Genomic DNA, 16,050 nt, shown 5'->3' on the forward strand with positions numbered 1-16,050 from the left:
CGGGAGGGCACGGAGCTTTGCGGGCTGCGGGCGCGGAGGGGCCGGGGACGCGGGCTCCGCTGGTCCCGTGGCTGCGAAGGGGCCGCTCCCCCCGCCCGGCGCTACATGCGGGCTGTGCTCCGCTCTGCTTCGCAGGGGCGGCCGCGCGGAGACAGCGAGCCCTGAGCCGAGCCCCCCGGCTGGGAAGGAGCCGACATGGACCTCTCACCGCTTCCCGGCGCGCGTGTTTTTGTTTGTCAGTAAGTAGCTGCGCTCGGCGGGCCCGTGGAAGCAACTTTTATAAAGTCGTATTCACCTTTAGCTGCGGGATTTATCACGTGCTTGTGTTGTGCTCGCTTTGACCAGCACTGAGCTTGTCCGCCTCTCCCGCAGGGACGTGGGGCTGCTGCTGGTGCTGCTAGAGGTCGTGCTGTCGGTCGGCAGAGTCGATGCCGTAAGTACCGAGCCCTGGGGATGGCTTTTACTGGGGAGAGGAAAAGCGAGGGCGGTTACCGTGGTACCTGCAAGCAGGGAGCCGCGTTTCCCTTTGCCAGATGGCTTATCTATCGTGCCATTTAAAGAAACAACCAACAAATCACCTCTCCAAGCCTTACAGATTGCTGCCTTCAACGAGGTGATATTTAGCAGAGAAGCGGGGTTGTTCGCTGTCAGGTAGCTTGAGGGATTCCACGGTTACTTTTGCTCGGGCTGGCTAATTTGTTAAAGCCGTAGCGAGCAATTAGAAGCAAGCCCCAAGACGTCTTCATTTTCATGAGAAAAGCACCGAGGCAGGTGGGCGGGACAGAAATGTAGTGCCACAGATAGAGTGCGGAGGGAAGTGAACCTGCCGGTGAAAAGTGTTTAATCCTGTACAGACCTCATCTGAGGACTGGGAATTTGAAGGCACTGCTTCACTGTACAAGTGAGAAGCATGTTTATTAAAAAAAAAAAAAAGTCATTTAAATTAAGGGACATTTAGACTGGATTTAAGGAAGAAGTTTTTTACAGTGAGGATGGTGAAGCACTGGCACAGACTGCCCAGAGAGGTGGTGGATGCCCCATCTCTGAAGACACTCAAGGTCAGGCTGGACAGGGCACTGAGCACCTGATCGAGCTGTAGGTGTCCCTGTTCATGGCAGGGGAGGTGGAATAGATGACCTTTAAGAGTCCCTTGCAACTCCAACAATTCTATGATTCTATGATTATTAAGTCTAAAAATAAAAATAAAAACTGCTAAGTTTAATGCTGTAATAGGTCATTGTCAGTATCTGCTTGAGATGTTGATGTAAGCAGAAGTTATTTTAGCTCTATGTCATTGTCAGGAGGGTATGAAAGAAGTGGAGGAGTTTGCATATGCCTGTCCCAGTGCTTGGTGAGTTCACCGGGACGATTTTCCTTATTGTGAGTAAGCTTAGGATCAGGCCTGGTTGCTGCAGGCTGGGAGGTTGCAGAGGCTTGTCTTATGGCCGTGTCTGTCGGCCACCAAGCTGGGGTGAGGTTCCCTGGCCACGTGCTAGAATAAGTTGGACCTCAATTACATTTTTTAAGAGCTATCTTACTTTTATTTTAATCGCACTCTGAAGCTTTTACCCCTTTTTTATGTAGTTATGTGTCTGCAGTGAAATGAGTTGGGGTTGAAACTAAATCATCTTTAAGGTCCCCTCTAACCTAGACCATTCTGTGATTCTGTGGCATAATACACTAAGAATTGGGAAATACTAGGGGTTTTGCAGCTAGTAGTGTGGCACACCATAGAGGTTTCACGTGCATGCTGCAAATGGCCCTTGGGTCTGCGCTGGGCTGTTGGTGTCAGGTGGGATGCTGGGGTGCATCATTTCCATTGTGGCAAAGTGAAAGTTGGCAGGTAGCTGTCGCAGTCCCACAGGACAGGCACTGAATGGGGAACTCAAGTGTCATGTGCTGATTTTCCTTGCCATGATCTTTTGGTGGAATCATCCTCCTGCTGAGTTGTGCGTAGTGAGTGACAATATTGCCACGCGCTATTGGATGTGGAGCAGGCTGATGACAATGCAAGCATTTTAGGCCCAGGAATGAAAACGCTGGGATCAGTTGATATGAAAAGGCATGATTTGTGGTATGCCTCTTCTCTGCAAAGGTGTGCTGCAGAGTGCGTGGCGTGATACCTGAGGTTTAGCCACAGCATGGACTCATGTATCCTCCTTCGTGCTCTGACTTGCAGGCTGCAGGGTTAGTGTAGAGGGATATGGAGGAGGTACATGAGCTACCTCCTCAGGTTAGGGGATGCAGCCTGGCCATCGCTGCATGAATCTCTACAAAATATTCTCCCTTTTATGGTAGTTAGGTGTCCTGTGTGGAGATCCAGTTTCCCTGATTTCACATCTCTAAGATGCCAGCTGTGTGGGAGATGAAGTGCTGCTGTGCACGAGTGATTAAGTATGGTTATCTTTCCATAAGAAATTAGAGCAGCATTGCTACCAAAATAGTTAACCCATTTCTTGCTTGTATGTTTAGCCAGCACAGATCTTTCTGTAGTCACATGGTGAGCCAAACTGGGAAATTATTGGTTTAAACTAACCAGTCCTCAAAAAGAGAAGAGTGGGGAGAGCTAACTTTGGATAAGATCCCCACACACGTTCATGGAAGCTTGGGCTGGTTCTGCTTGGAAAAGCAGCAGCAGGGGGTGAGAACAGGGGGTTGCTCACTCCTTCAGCCTCATCCCTGCTGAATGAATTTGCAATCTGACAGAGCAGGCACGTGTGGGAAGCAGCAACAGCACCTGAGGAACTGCGGGTGGGTGGCTGGCAGTTGTATGGAGGATTCATTTTGTGCATAAGGATTGAGGTTGAGGAGAAGGCCTGAATTCCAAGTTTTCTGTATGTCAGGATATTTCTCTTCATACTGTCATCATGTTTGTCGCATTGATCTGTTACAGTTCGTTACGCAAATTAACATGTGAATGCTACGAAGACTTTTATTAGCCTGGGTTTAAAAAAAAAAATGCTATGAATTATTAAAGTCTGGAGGACCAGATTAAAAATCACTGTTCTGCCTGTAATGAGACAAGCAGAGCAGCTGAGTTTGATCGCCATGTGTGTGAATGAGTTCCAGTTGCTGGGGTTAAACGTTGCTGAATGAGTGAAATTCATGTTGCCTGTGCCACACTGAGTGAACAGGAATTGTCTAGGGCTGCATCTATGAGTGTTGCTCTGAAAGTAATGCCTCCTAATTGTTTCCATGGAAACAAGAACCAATACAAAGAGCACAATAACGCCGTTCAATGGAGCAAATTCTTGGCTACAAAATACTCTTTTTCAACACAGTCACCACCATTAGCCATGCATTTTCACCAGCAGTGAATGAGAGCCTGCAAGCCACAAAACAGTCTGCACCAGCATAGGTGACCATTGTCGCTGTCACCACTGCTGAAGCACACCACCTACTGCCTCACTGTGCTTACATCCACTTTTTGGTCTCCATAAACTTTCAGCAAGAGTTGGTGAATATCAGTGAGTGCCATTTTTTCCACAGGGAGGAATTCAGTGACAGCACTTTGCTTCATCTGCATTTCCATGTCAGACAGAAAAGTCTGCCCCTCTGCTGCTATCTGTCACATAGCAACAAAATGCAATGAAGTATTGGTGGAGAAGTTCAACCTCTACTGCCATACCACCACCATGCCTCTGATGTCGTGGGCCAACTTAATGAAATGGGAGGCATTACTTTCAGAGTAGTCTTCATAAAATATGTAATATAGTTAAAGTATATAAGTAACAAAACTTATTTTAATGTTTGATTTTTTTATTATTATTAAAACATATGAAAAAGAGAGCAACAAAACCATAAAACGAGTGTTTTTGTGATGGTAACACATCAGTGTCTGATTCAGTGGCAGTGGTTGCAATTCTCAGGGAACTCTCCAGGTGTTTGTCAGAGATTTTTGATGAAATCTCACTCTTCCTGTGCTTCATCCTTGAGAGCAGCTATTCACAAATAGGCATACTGCCAAAAGCGATGACGTGAATAAGGTACGACTGTGAAGTGAGGGATATTTCTCTCTGCTAACAGAGGTCTTATAGATGTCTGCTAAAGACAGATGATCAAATTTTTGATTGCAGGTCTATACATTCCATTTGAAAATTCGCAGGTAATGTATTTATGTCAACTGTGAATGAAGTCACAAATAAACCAAAAAATTGATAATTTTTTTGCAATCTTGAAGCCTGTTCTCAAATTCCTTTATCACAGCAGAAGACACGGCTGTGTATTTTTCACTGTTCACAGGACTCTTTTTACCCAATGTATCAAAATCCATAAACTTTGCCATCACTTGAGCTGGCATTGCACTGCATCCCATGCCCTGGTTTCAGCCCGGATAGGTCTAATAGTGCACTGATATTCAGTAGGTGCTGAGGGGCTGGGCTGGGCCACTTGGTGGGGCAAAGCCGCAGCCATGATGACATGGGGCAGGGGGAGGCCGCAGCGCAAGCTGTGCAGGGCCACATGCAGCCTGTGTGTGGTAGAGGAGGCAATTTTATCAGCTTCCCATGTTTCTCAGAGGTTAAAATGTTGATACTGAGAGACAAGGATCCTGTCGTGGTATGTTATTGTGTCATAAAAGCATCTTATTTTGTCACCTTTCTCTGGAAGCAACCAAAGGAGTTTCAAACATTTAACATTGCTTTTCCATGAACTTTTGAAAGTAGCACATCTGGCTTTTATTGTGTAGTAATTGCACCACGGGAAGTCTTTATGCATTATGACTCTAAACCTAACATTTATTTTTTTAAGATTTGGTGCAAAAAAACCAAATGATTTATAAGTCCAAACAGAGTTGACTTTGCCAAAATATAAACCAGCATTGTGGCTTATTCTGTTATATATATAAACTGACACATGTATTATAATTATTTTAATTCAGTAGTTTAGAGCACTTCTTTTTTTTTTGAGTGAATCTTTTTGTTTTTGCGCTAGTTAATTTCTTGCATGAAACTAGGGTATTTTTAATCAGTTCTTTGCTTTTGTTTTTCCAAGGGAAGGAGTGGAACATTCTTCATATTGCATTATACTGATCCAAGATCTTGGAGGATTCAGAGGTGATCTCGTAGTTTACAGTTATGATGCCTTTGCTTGCCAAAGGCTACAGCTTTTCTTCCCCTTCTCCCTTAGAAAACAAATGTGTTGCTCTCTTTCCAATACCTTGCTTTCTCTCAAGGAGCAAAAAAACAGTAAAATTCAAAGTAATTCTAGGTGTTTATCAACAGCTATTTTCTTACAAATAGCAGCAAGTAGTTGACATCAGCATTTGACTCAGCTCATGGTGAAAGAATGTGATTTTTATCATGCAAACATTTCTTGAGTGATTAAGGTCTGATAATCTTGATTTTCACGTGGCCTTTTTGTGTCCATTGGGTGGCAGAAAGCAATGGCGTGGATCATTACTGTGCAAAGGGATCTGATTGTTTTCACCCATAGAAACAATGTGCAGCAAGAGAAAAACTCTTGTAGAGAAGCTAATGAGCAAATTGGTGCTTGCATGAGTAACTGCACATACTTTGAATCTTCAATTTTTTTATTTTAATTTTTTCAGTCCATTTTCCACTTTTCCGCCTTTGTGGTTTTCACTGGACTGCTACATTTCTAGAGCACACACACTTTTTGTGCCATCTCTGCAGATATGTAGCCCAGGAAGAAGGAGTAGAGGCTTTCTGTAGTCAGAAAGATGCTGCCCTTCAGGGCAAGGGGCAGGAAGTGGCAGTCAGGGTGGGGAGATGGGCAAGGCTGGGGATGGTCCCTGCAATCAGACGCTGCTGGAATGGCTGGGCAGGGCCATAGGGATGGGCTGAGGCCAGGACATCAGCCCACAGGTCAGGATTGGAGGGCCTGTGGTGAGGCCTGAACAATGGCAGTAGAGGCTTGGCCCAAGGCAGAGCGTTTGGCCCAGTCTCCAAAGGGGGCCGAGGGTGTAGCTCTGCTTCTCCTGGCCTCCTCCCTACAGTGCTCGGCTCACAGCCTGCTCCCACCACAGGCTGCACAGCAGCACCAAGTCTTCCTTCAGCTATTACAATCCAAATCCTAATGTCCAAGGCAAGAATCTCCATTAAAGTTTTCACTGTTGGACATTTGTTTTAATGCATAAGTAAACATTAAACAAACAAACATGAAAAAAACACTTTCATCTGAGCACTAAGAGTTGTCCTTGCAGCTCAGGAAATAATACTGTTCCTTAACTGCTTTCTTTCCAAGCAAACTGTCACGCCGTCCTGTGAAATAAGCTTTGCTCTGTAACCGCAAATAACTGTTGGAGAGAGATTTGTGCTGTTAGTACATCCGCTGTAGAGAGTCTATCTTTAAAATTCTTCACGGTAGTTTATATTCCAGAATACGAGCTTTTTTCCCCGCTTTTGTGAATGGCAAAATTTTGATTTCCTCCCAACTACATGTTGCATTTCACACTATGTTGTGTTTTCTCTTACTGGTAGGTGTTTGCTTCCTTTTAAATCATTTTATACGTGCAAGTTCTGAAGAACTTTTAGATCACATCTGTTACCAGTGATGTACATTTGCTAGGCTATTTCAGGAATCATATTTATGCCTAAGTGATCCCAACCTTTATTTTGAAGTAGCTTTCTGAAGTCAGCATGTGAAGATCATTCAGATAAATAGGGCTTGGCTTGGTTTTGGCAGGTCTTAGGTGCAGATCGTGCCCAAACCTCCCTTCGCTATTGATTGTTGAAGCCATGTCATAATCTTTTTATTCCAGCTATACTTTTCCTTTTTGTTTCCTAGGGCTTTTAAAGGTTCTTTGCTGTTTAAAATTACCTTCCGATGACATAATCAGTCTGAATAAAAAAACTGTATTTCAAGCAGAGTGAGGTATTTTGGATACGGCACGAACCATTCCATGTGTCATCCTTTGCCAGAAGGTTTTTTGCTTTCATTGTTGCTTTTCCTTTTCTTTCTGTTTAGGTCTTTAGAAAGCAAACAGCTGTCACTGTCTCTGGTCGCACCTCTGTTCTAAGGTGCAGCACCTGAGTGCTATGTGCGATGTGGCTCACAGAGCCCATGTATTGGCTGCAGTAAGCAGAGCCACATGGGTGCTCTTCTGTCCATCTTCATCCTCAGGAGGCTGCAGCTTCTGGTTCGGTAGGACACAAGCCATCTCACTGCATGGCCAACTTATGGAAACATGGAGATGGAAACAAACCTAGGGAGGATTAAAAAATAAAAAGTGGGGGGGGAGAAAAAAGCATTTGTACAAATCAGTGATGTGCTGCCCACAACGTGCTCAGGTCCTGCCTGTGCTTGCAGAGTCACAGCCTTGCAGCTGTGGGGAGCAAAATCACTTCTTAAGGTGGATGTGGGAAGCTGGGAGAGCTCAGCAGGCTTCCCTGTCCCGCTGGTGTGTGCCTCGCTCTCTGCACAGTGTTGGCTTTCTGCAAGGCTCAGTCCTGCTCTGCCCGTGCAACCCCCTTTCGCATACCACAAGCAGATGAAGGAAGGAGTGTTACATTCGGGCAGCAGGCCCACTGACCCCGGGCAACTGATGTTCAACCACCTGGTCACAGTCTCACAGCACTCCAAGCACATGCGTGCAGAGGCCCCTGGGAGCCCCTGCGGAAGGAGAGTGGAGCTGCCCACCGGGGCTACCAGAGCGTCCCGGTCTCAGCTGTGACACAGGGAGTGAGCAGAAAGGAATGCTGCTCCCGCGCAGGGCTGGGAATAGCCGCTGGGGCTGTGGAGCATGGGAAGCCGGAATATCTCCCTGAGCTGGGAGCCAGAGAAACAGCTTGCTGGAAATGGCCCAGGCGGCTCTGCATGATACTTGGAAAACCTTCAGTTGCATTTGCTGGAAGAAGGAAGCAAGCAGGGAAATTTAAGCATTTCCCTTGCAGTGTGGGACTGAAGCTGGATTTTCCCCAGGTGCTTTTGCAGGTGCATGGTCAGAGAAGGCATAAAGTTGCCCAAATCTTCTGTCTGCTGTATGCGTCCATGAGGTAGCCAGCACATCTGTTATCCCTTAACTCAGAAAAGCTCACAGGCTGCTTCCCCTCTGGCTGTGTCCTTTATGGCAAACCACAGAGTCCCAGGTGTATTCTCTGCCCTTGTGGCCAGCTGGCTCAGTCTGTCCGTGTCCATGGTAGTCATTAGCCTTTGTAATTAGCCTCTTTAGTTTGTAAAGTGGGCAGCCCCTTACAGACCGCCCATGGTCCTTAGATGGTGCTGAGAAATTTCTTGACAGTGCCTAGCAAAGCAAGGAAAAGCTTGCTAGCCCAAGCGAAAAGCGTGCAAGGGACCTTTGCTGGCAGCTAAACAATGCAGGTGGTCAAGCAGTAGGGCACAGGAATATGTCATTAATGTAAACACAGAATGTGGGTGCCTCAGACTGTGACACCTCAGTTCAGAATAATTGGCTGGAAATCAGGGCTCCACTCATTTCTTGCGTAAGTCCGTGAATTAGGTAATTTTACCTGAATAGGAACAAAATGGAAGAACTAAGCTGCTTTATGGTGAGATACAGAGAATGCAGGCAGCAGTTAACATTCTGAATATTTGTGGCTTGCTTCGCAACTGTATTGCTATGTGGCCTGCTTGAATAGGAAATTAACGCCACAGAAAAACAAACCCTGTCCTGAAAGTTCTGTTTGAAGCTTATGTGATGTTTCATGGCATGGTGATACTCCATTGGTCAGTATCTGAGTCATGCAAGTAAAGCAATGGACAAAAATAAGCATGTCAATACACTGAAATAGTAGCAGGTCACAAACAAAATTGCAAAAGAAGAGAAATAAAATAAAAAAAACCCACAACATTCACCAACCCTCTTCATTCTGTCAAAGTGCTAGGAAGGACAGTCCTCCCCACACAAGGAACGGTGACTCGAGGACATAGCACTTGGCTCATTTTCTGGCTTAGATTGCGCTTCCCAACTGCACTTTGATCTGTTCTTGAAAAGTATGAGAACTGCAGCACATCTCTTCCATCTGTCTCCCTCTCCCTAGAGATTTTGTATCTACATGGAATGGTCAGAAGAGGAGAATGTGAAAAATGTGCTCTTTTACCTTCTGTTTATAGAATAAAGTCATGACTAACTGAGAAGTCAAAGGCAGGGGGTTTAATTGTCCTTGTTTGTTGTTAAGTGGGGCTTATCGGTTGTCTGTCACACAGTGTCGGTTTCCAGTCTAGATCTGCTCCTTAATTTCCATTCCTTGTCTATAGCAATAGTTTTGATTTATTTTGCAGATCGCAACCTTTCTGCCTTATCTATGGAGCTGTTAATATTACCTTTAAAAAAACAAACACAAAAGAACGCTTCCTCTATAGGACAGTCTGCTTAGCTTTTGCCCCAGTCACAAGGAATATGGAGAGGACTTCTTGGGGTTCCATCCTTTTAGTGACACAGGGAGTAAAGCAATCAGTACAATTTCCTCTGAGTAAATAAACTTAATTGGTCTCGAAGGAGTGCAGTGTGTTAATATTTCCATGCATCAAACTATACCTGAATCCTTTCCAAAGAATGGTTATCCAAATAAACTCGTATGGCCGAGGGACTAGGGAATAATCTAGAAAAAATTAGATTTCTCTTTAACATTAATTTCCTTTTAGGAATTTATGGCATTAAATCAAGATCCAGACATCTTATACCATCCATCCAACGCATGCTCTGACCAATACTGATCTTCTGATTATTTTTCTATGTGAGAAGGGAAACTTCAAATTCCTTGCCTTTGTGGGTATAAGACTGGAGCCATTCTTGGTAAAGTATGTTCAGTAGTTGAATATGTTGGAGAACTTCAAGAAAGTTTTACCTCTGCTTTCACAACTCTAATCTTCTGGTTGGGGTTTATATTGTCCCTTGGGGTATTGTATTACATTGGGTCACCACTGGGTGACCCAATCACCCATCACAGATGGGTGATTAGTAAGGTAGCTTGAGGCTGGATTGTAAATCATTTTGAAGATTGGGATTGTAGTCTTGAATTTGTCTGAGCAAGGAATCCACAGGAGCCCTACAGCGACATGCATACGTGATCCTGTCTTGCTTAGAAGTTATGCAGGTCTTCATGCTTTGAACTACCTAGTCTATTGTTTTTCCCAAGGAAAGATATACAACAGAGTTACTATGACCAAATCAGAAACACCTTATTCGCATTTGGGAAATGACAAATGTATAGAATCCAGTTTCCATGAAATGGACTCCAGACTTGTCAGCTGTTTCACTGGAAGTATACCTTCCCCAATTAGGAATGCTGTAATTTGTACTACTTCTTCAAGATACTTCATTTTCAATTAATGCCATTTCCCTGTTATTCGTGTGTTATCATTCACTGTCTTCCTTAAAACCATTAACATTTGTAAACAGGGAGAGAATAACTGAGCTAAGACTATCATTTGTTATGAATGAGAGGTAGGCTGAGTCTGACCCCTGCCACTTATTCTTAGTTCTGACCCTACCAACCATTTGTAAATAGATATCGCATTAAGACAAGCACACATACAACTTCATAGTATATAGCACAGTTCATAATGGGAGTTTATGAGTTCATCTTTCTTGGGAGATAAGGAGATACAAAGATGCACATGCCAAGTATTTTCACTATTTACCCTCTAGACAGTCTGCAGTGAGATTATGGTACCTCATCATGATAATGGGTAACCCTATGGTAATCTATTCATCTATACAGAAATACCAGCTTCCCAAAACCATTTATGCATAAGAAATAGGGGATTTTTGAATTAATATTTGAAGAAAGAGTTTCCTAAGATTCTTCAGCTCTCATCTCACTGTGTACAGATTGAAGAAGAATGTCTTGTCTTCAACAAGAACTTACTCTTCTCATTGAGGAAAATCCCATTCTTAGTAGTGGAGAAGACAGGCCTGGGACCATTATGTTGTCTTTTTGTCATCCAGTCAAACTTCCCTGAAGTTGTTTCTGCCAGTGAGACCTTGCTCTTTGTTCAGTCTAAGGATTTCTGCTGTATCTTCCTACTACCAAGATTGCAGAAGGCCAAAAGGGAGTACTGTTTGCCTATGAAAGAAGAAAATGTATGTAAGAAAATGCAGAATTAAAATCAAAGTGCAAGAGGATTGCCTGTTTCTTTCTTTTCTGCATGAAAGACCAACTCAGTTTTGCCATATTTTGAAGAAATTTCATCTTTTTCTGACACTTCTGAACTATTTTTAGATTAAACTCTGATTTATTCTGGCTAACCTTTTCAGAAGGTCTGGGCAGCAACATCAGCTGTCCCTTGTGTCTTTCAAATGAGCAATGTACACAAAAACTGTGCTCCAGAGCACAAGCAGGAAGGAATTCTGGCCTTTTGATCTGATGGTCTCTTCCCAAAATCTCTGCACATCCAAAAGCAGCAAGACAAATACCAGAGAACTGGGAGACCTGTGAAAAGGGAAGGCTCCAGAATTTTGCAAGAAGAAGCAGAGGGCAGTTGCTTAAGGGGTCCTGCTGCAGGACTGAGCCTGCAGGAGACCTGGAAGTGCTGGCTGCACAGTTTTCCTCCTTCAGGCCTCCACAGCAGTGGAGCCACACAGAAGACTGTCTTAAAACATAACCCCAAGCAAGAGCTGTGGTTGATAAGTAGGGAGCTCAAGCTAGTCAGGGCTCACTGCCTGTCCAGGCTGGTGATATTGTTCTTGTTGTGGTCACAGTGCAGGTGAGCCAGTCCCCAGTCTACGTGACACAGAAGGTGTGCAGCAAGACAGGAGAGGGACCTTGTTCTCCCTGTTAGCCTGTAGGCAGGCTGTTAATCGCTTTCTCGTCCTTAACATTCAGGTCATAAAACCATACCACAGTTGCATTCCATTATACTGCTCAACTTGGTAAAGTAACAGGGAAGGAAATCTTACATCCTTCCAGTGTACACCAGTAATGTGCTGTTCTCTTCTCATTTCCATCCCTGCAGGTTACTCAGCTGGCAAATTTGCTGTGATAAAAGTTACCTTCAGTAGGCTCTGTGCTTCTGTAGCTTATTCCTAATGAATTCCTCAAGCATTTTTTTTTTTTAAATGTACTACAACCCACAATGTTCAGATTCCATGCCCAAGGTTGTCCCTTTGAAAATAGCTTTTTGGATCTCTGTGCTGTATTGACATGCACTGCCTTAGGCGTGCTCCCAACTTGTCCCATGTTTCTAAATACCATATTCAGCGTGCTTTGTAAAGGCATGGTGGTGTGGGATCTTGGTGTATTATCACATGGATTCTATGTTAAGGACTTGTGACCAATTGCTTTGAGTCTAAATAACAACACTATACTTTCCTGGCTTAACTATTTTGTAATAATTAACTGCAATTTTATGAGAGGCATTCCATGCCACCAGTTTTTAAGTAGGACACCTTGCTGACTTGAATAGAAAACTCTCTTTTAAGCTGTTGCTATCAAGTGTTCTGTGTTGTCAGTCAGTTTTTAAAGTGAGATCTCAGCAAATTTGTAGGAAGTCCCTTTGAATCAATGGACTTGAGCACATGTTGAATCAGGCAGTAAGCTTTCAGTGTTTTCGCTGGTTACTGAGGGATGCAACAGAACACAATAGGATTAACTAAATTTACTGTTCAGGGTAACAATTAATAGAAATGCTGCTTGTGTATGCTGACAATGTGGTTTCATGTTAATGGTTACTGAAGTCCTGCTTTCCTAGCCTCCCTCAGGTAATAATGAGTGACTTAGCATGATATACACTTTCTGGCTTTCCATTTTTTTGTAGTAGTACATCATATCTGTCTCTCTGAGCTGAGTAATGTTTTGCTAAAAACACGTTCAAATTTAAATTTCTAGCAGCCAGAAGTTCAGGATAGAATCCTGGAAGAGTGAGTCGGAATGTGTCCCCAAATTTCTGACCTCCTTTTTTTCTCATCCAGTGAAGTTTTGTCTGGAGTTTGACTTAAATAATGATTATGTTAACAACCAGCTGGGAATTTTATTCGTTTTAGCCCCATGACACTATTCTGCATTGCACTTTTTATGTAAGACTTGTAAGACAGCATTAAACCTTTAGATCTCTTTTCTCTCATTTGCAGTCATTGCCTGTCAGTGTTTGAAAATACAAACAAAAAGTTTTATAGAGTACAGATGACTGATGCGACAAATTGTTGTAGAGAGAAACACTGAATCTTTAGAACAACATTAATATTTATAATACAGGCTATGAGAATTTCCTGAGTTCAATTCGTGTTTGAATTTCAGTACAGGTTTTGGAGAAATATTACATCCCATATTCCAATGTCTGAGAATCTACCACAACTCTTGCTAAGTTGTTCCAGTAGTTAATGACTCATGGTAAATAAGCGTAGATGTTTGCCTTATTTCTACAACAAAATTATCTAGCTTTAAATTGTGTCATCGAGCTTTTGTTTTAGCTTTGCAACGTACATTAGGAGTGCAGAATTGAGTTTCATTATGTAGATATCTGCATATATACATGGCTTATAGCATTTGACCTGTTTTGGAGTGTTACAGGGTTGAGCATGGAGCTGGAAGAATGTCATGACCGTGGTGGTGCCTTCTACCACCACTGCTGGTGACAGCAACATCACTGCTGGTGACATTGCTGGCTTCTGGTGAATCAATTGTTTTGAAGTCTTATCATCACTTTCTGCTTATGAGGCTACATAAATTAGCCCCCTTAATTTGTCATTAAACAGAAGCCTTTTTCTCAGATCTTTGACCATTACCCACAGCTCTTTTCTAAGTCCTCATCCATTTGTTTTTGAAATTGTCAGTCACGACTAGACCATGGATATTGTTAGTATCATTTCAGCTTAACCTCCTTATCTCTCTTCTGTTTGGCTTTGGGGGCAGATGTTGTATTATCTCTTTTTCACTGAGGTATGGTATTGGGACTCCATGTTGAAATGATAGTTTATCAAGATCTTGCTATTCCTCTTTTTGGAGAAATGTATATTCTGAAAAAGGTCTGTCTTGCTCTGTGAGCCCAGTGTTTCTGTGTTTACAGTTAAGAATTTACAGTGGATAGTACTAATACATACTTTCATTGCTCCCATCCTAACATTTAATCCAGACTGTTGTTTTCTATATTGTTTAGTGCCCCATCTCTGTGAAATCAGTTAACTTTGTTAGTGAAGATTCTATACTTTTTTTCCAGTCACTTTTAAAACTTGTAACTAGCACATGAAGAAACAATCATTATGGGATGTCACCAAAAGCCAAACATCTGTTTAACTGAAATTTCATGTTGACACCAAGCATTCAGTTCAGAACTTTCTAAGATACATTATATTGATTTTGTTGCATGCTAATTTCTTACATGATTCATAATCAGAATATTGCGCAGTATCAAATCTAAGAGTCGTGCAGGTAGATTTTTATCTATTACTCTATGAAAAAATTTTCAAGAGTAGATTTTCTCTAGGTATTATTTTATTATATAAGGCTGTAGGTAAATATAGGAAATATGCAAAATACAGCAAATCAGAAAAATGAACCTAATGTTTAAATCACAATCCATTAAGGAAAAGTAACCCTTCCTCTTCTTACATACCTTTTATAAAACCCATGGATCAGACTGTACTGTCTCTGATGCTGTGTAATTCCCCTAAGGAATGTAATCAGATTTTGCAGATGTTACTGAAAGGCAAATGTGGCTCTGTATGTTGGTATGCAAGGAGCATCAGAAGCATTCTTGCCTTCAGGATAATTACAAAATTGCTTCCTTTTTTGTCATCCACCCATGATGCCATCTAATTTTATGTTCCTTGGCTGCTAGCTTGTAGCCTCATTAACCTTACTTGATAGAGCGTTCCAACATTTATGATTCTCATGTGAAAAATTCTTCCTGACGGATGGAATTTGTTTTTCTTTAATCTCTACCTTTGCCCTCTTGTCCTATTATGTGTACTAGGCTGAAAATAGTAAGATTGGTGTGTCTACTCTTTACAGTGTAATGAATTCCAGTTAATTCTCTTGCCTTTTCTTTTTCATAAGATAGTTGTGGTGGTTTAAGATGACTTAGCCAATGATCCTATCTTTTTCAGCTTTGGATTCTTGTGTTTTTACATTTAATAAAAAATTCCTATACTAACAGTAGTACAAGGTTTTAGCAGAGACTTTTTTCAAGTACAAGGAAATCCAGAAAATCAGGTATGTGTCATTCATCAGTTGGCCTATTTCCACAAGTGTAACATTACCCTGATGATATTAACTTCATCATCTTACTTGGCATCTGCAGTACAGCTGAGGCACTGTTACTGTAGGCAGTTTAACTTGATGTTTTTAAGGTTAAAATTTCATTAGTCAGTGTAATTTTGCTCTGCACAGTGACAAAATCCTAAATGTAAATCCTGTTCAACTAGCCATTGCGATCATTGTCAAATTCAGAGTGGTGGGAAGTATGATTTTAACCCCTGTTCACAAGTCTTTTTTTTCCACAGGTGACTCCTGTGTAGTTGAGGGCGCCAGTAGATTATTCCACCTAGCACAGTGCAGCAATACGTGGACCTCCATGAAGGCAGGCTGTAGCTCCACAGGAAAAGAGGCAGAAATCCCTTTATATTTTTGTTCCATTTTCTTATAGTGTTTACAGGATGAAAAGTTGAGTATTGATCTATTAAGAGTTACTAATAAGAGTTCAGGATTGATCCGCAAGGCAGCATCTATTCTTTATGTGCGTGCACATTCATATTAAATTTTCTGTACTTTGAGACTCCATAGCTCAGAATGCAATGTAGTCTAGGAAGCCTGCAGTATTTTCTGGAGACAAACAGGAAAGCTACCAAGCTATTTCAGTTAATAGCTTTAAGGTTAAGCTAAGTTATTTAAGTTAAGCTAGTGTAGAGCTTCATGCTTTTTTCTCCTTCTGTTGTTTACTTTGTTGTTTCCTAATACAGACTTCACAGTGTGAAGAGAGAAACTCAAGCTGTGATACTTAATACCTAGGAAAAGAGGTCATTTCATTCAATAAGGAAATTGCTTACCATTGTTTACAAACAGTTCCCCTGAGTTAGAATTTTTAATTGTATTTATTAAGGATGACACTGGGAATAGGAGGAGCTTATATGTTACCTAACTTGAATTTTCTTGATAAAATAATGGAAACAAACAAGCGCAGTTACGTATGGAA

At 42.3% G+C, this 16,050-nt stretch overlaps 1 protein-coding gene across 3 annotated transcripts in view; it reads left to right on the forward strand.

Moving 5' to 3' along the window:
• The window catches only part of COL4A2 (collagen type IV alpha 2 chain), a 138,456-nt gene continuing 122,412 nt past the window's right edge, over nucleotides 7-16,050 (forward strand). For 2 of the 3 annotated variants that reach the window (XM_021415218.1, XM_021415210.1), the window contains exons 1-2: nucleotides 7-239; nucleotides 373-433. Coding sequence is in view for 1 of the 3 variants with exons in the window: in XM_021415210.1 (XP_021270885.1) it covers nucleotides 196-239; nucleotides 373-433 (105 nt within the window). In the remaining 2 variants the exon portion in view is untranslated. The remainder of the gene's footprint in view (nucleotides 240-372; nucleotides 434-16,050) is intronic. The other variant, XM_021415201.1, reaches the window with a different exon arrangement.

The sequence above is a fragment of the Numida meleagris genome, chromosome 1 (genome assembly GCF_002078875.1).
Source record: "Numida meleagris isolate 19003 breed g44 Domestic line chromosome 1, NumMel1.0, whole genome shotgun sequence".
NCBI classification, from domain to species: Eukaryota; Metazoa; Chordata; class Aves; order Galliformes; family Numididae; genus Numida; species Numida meleagris.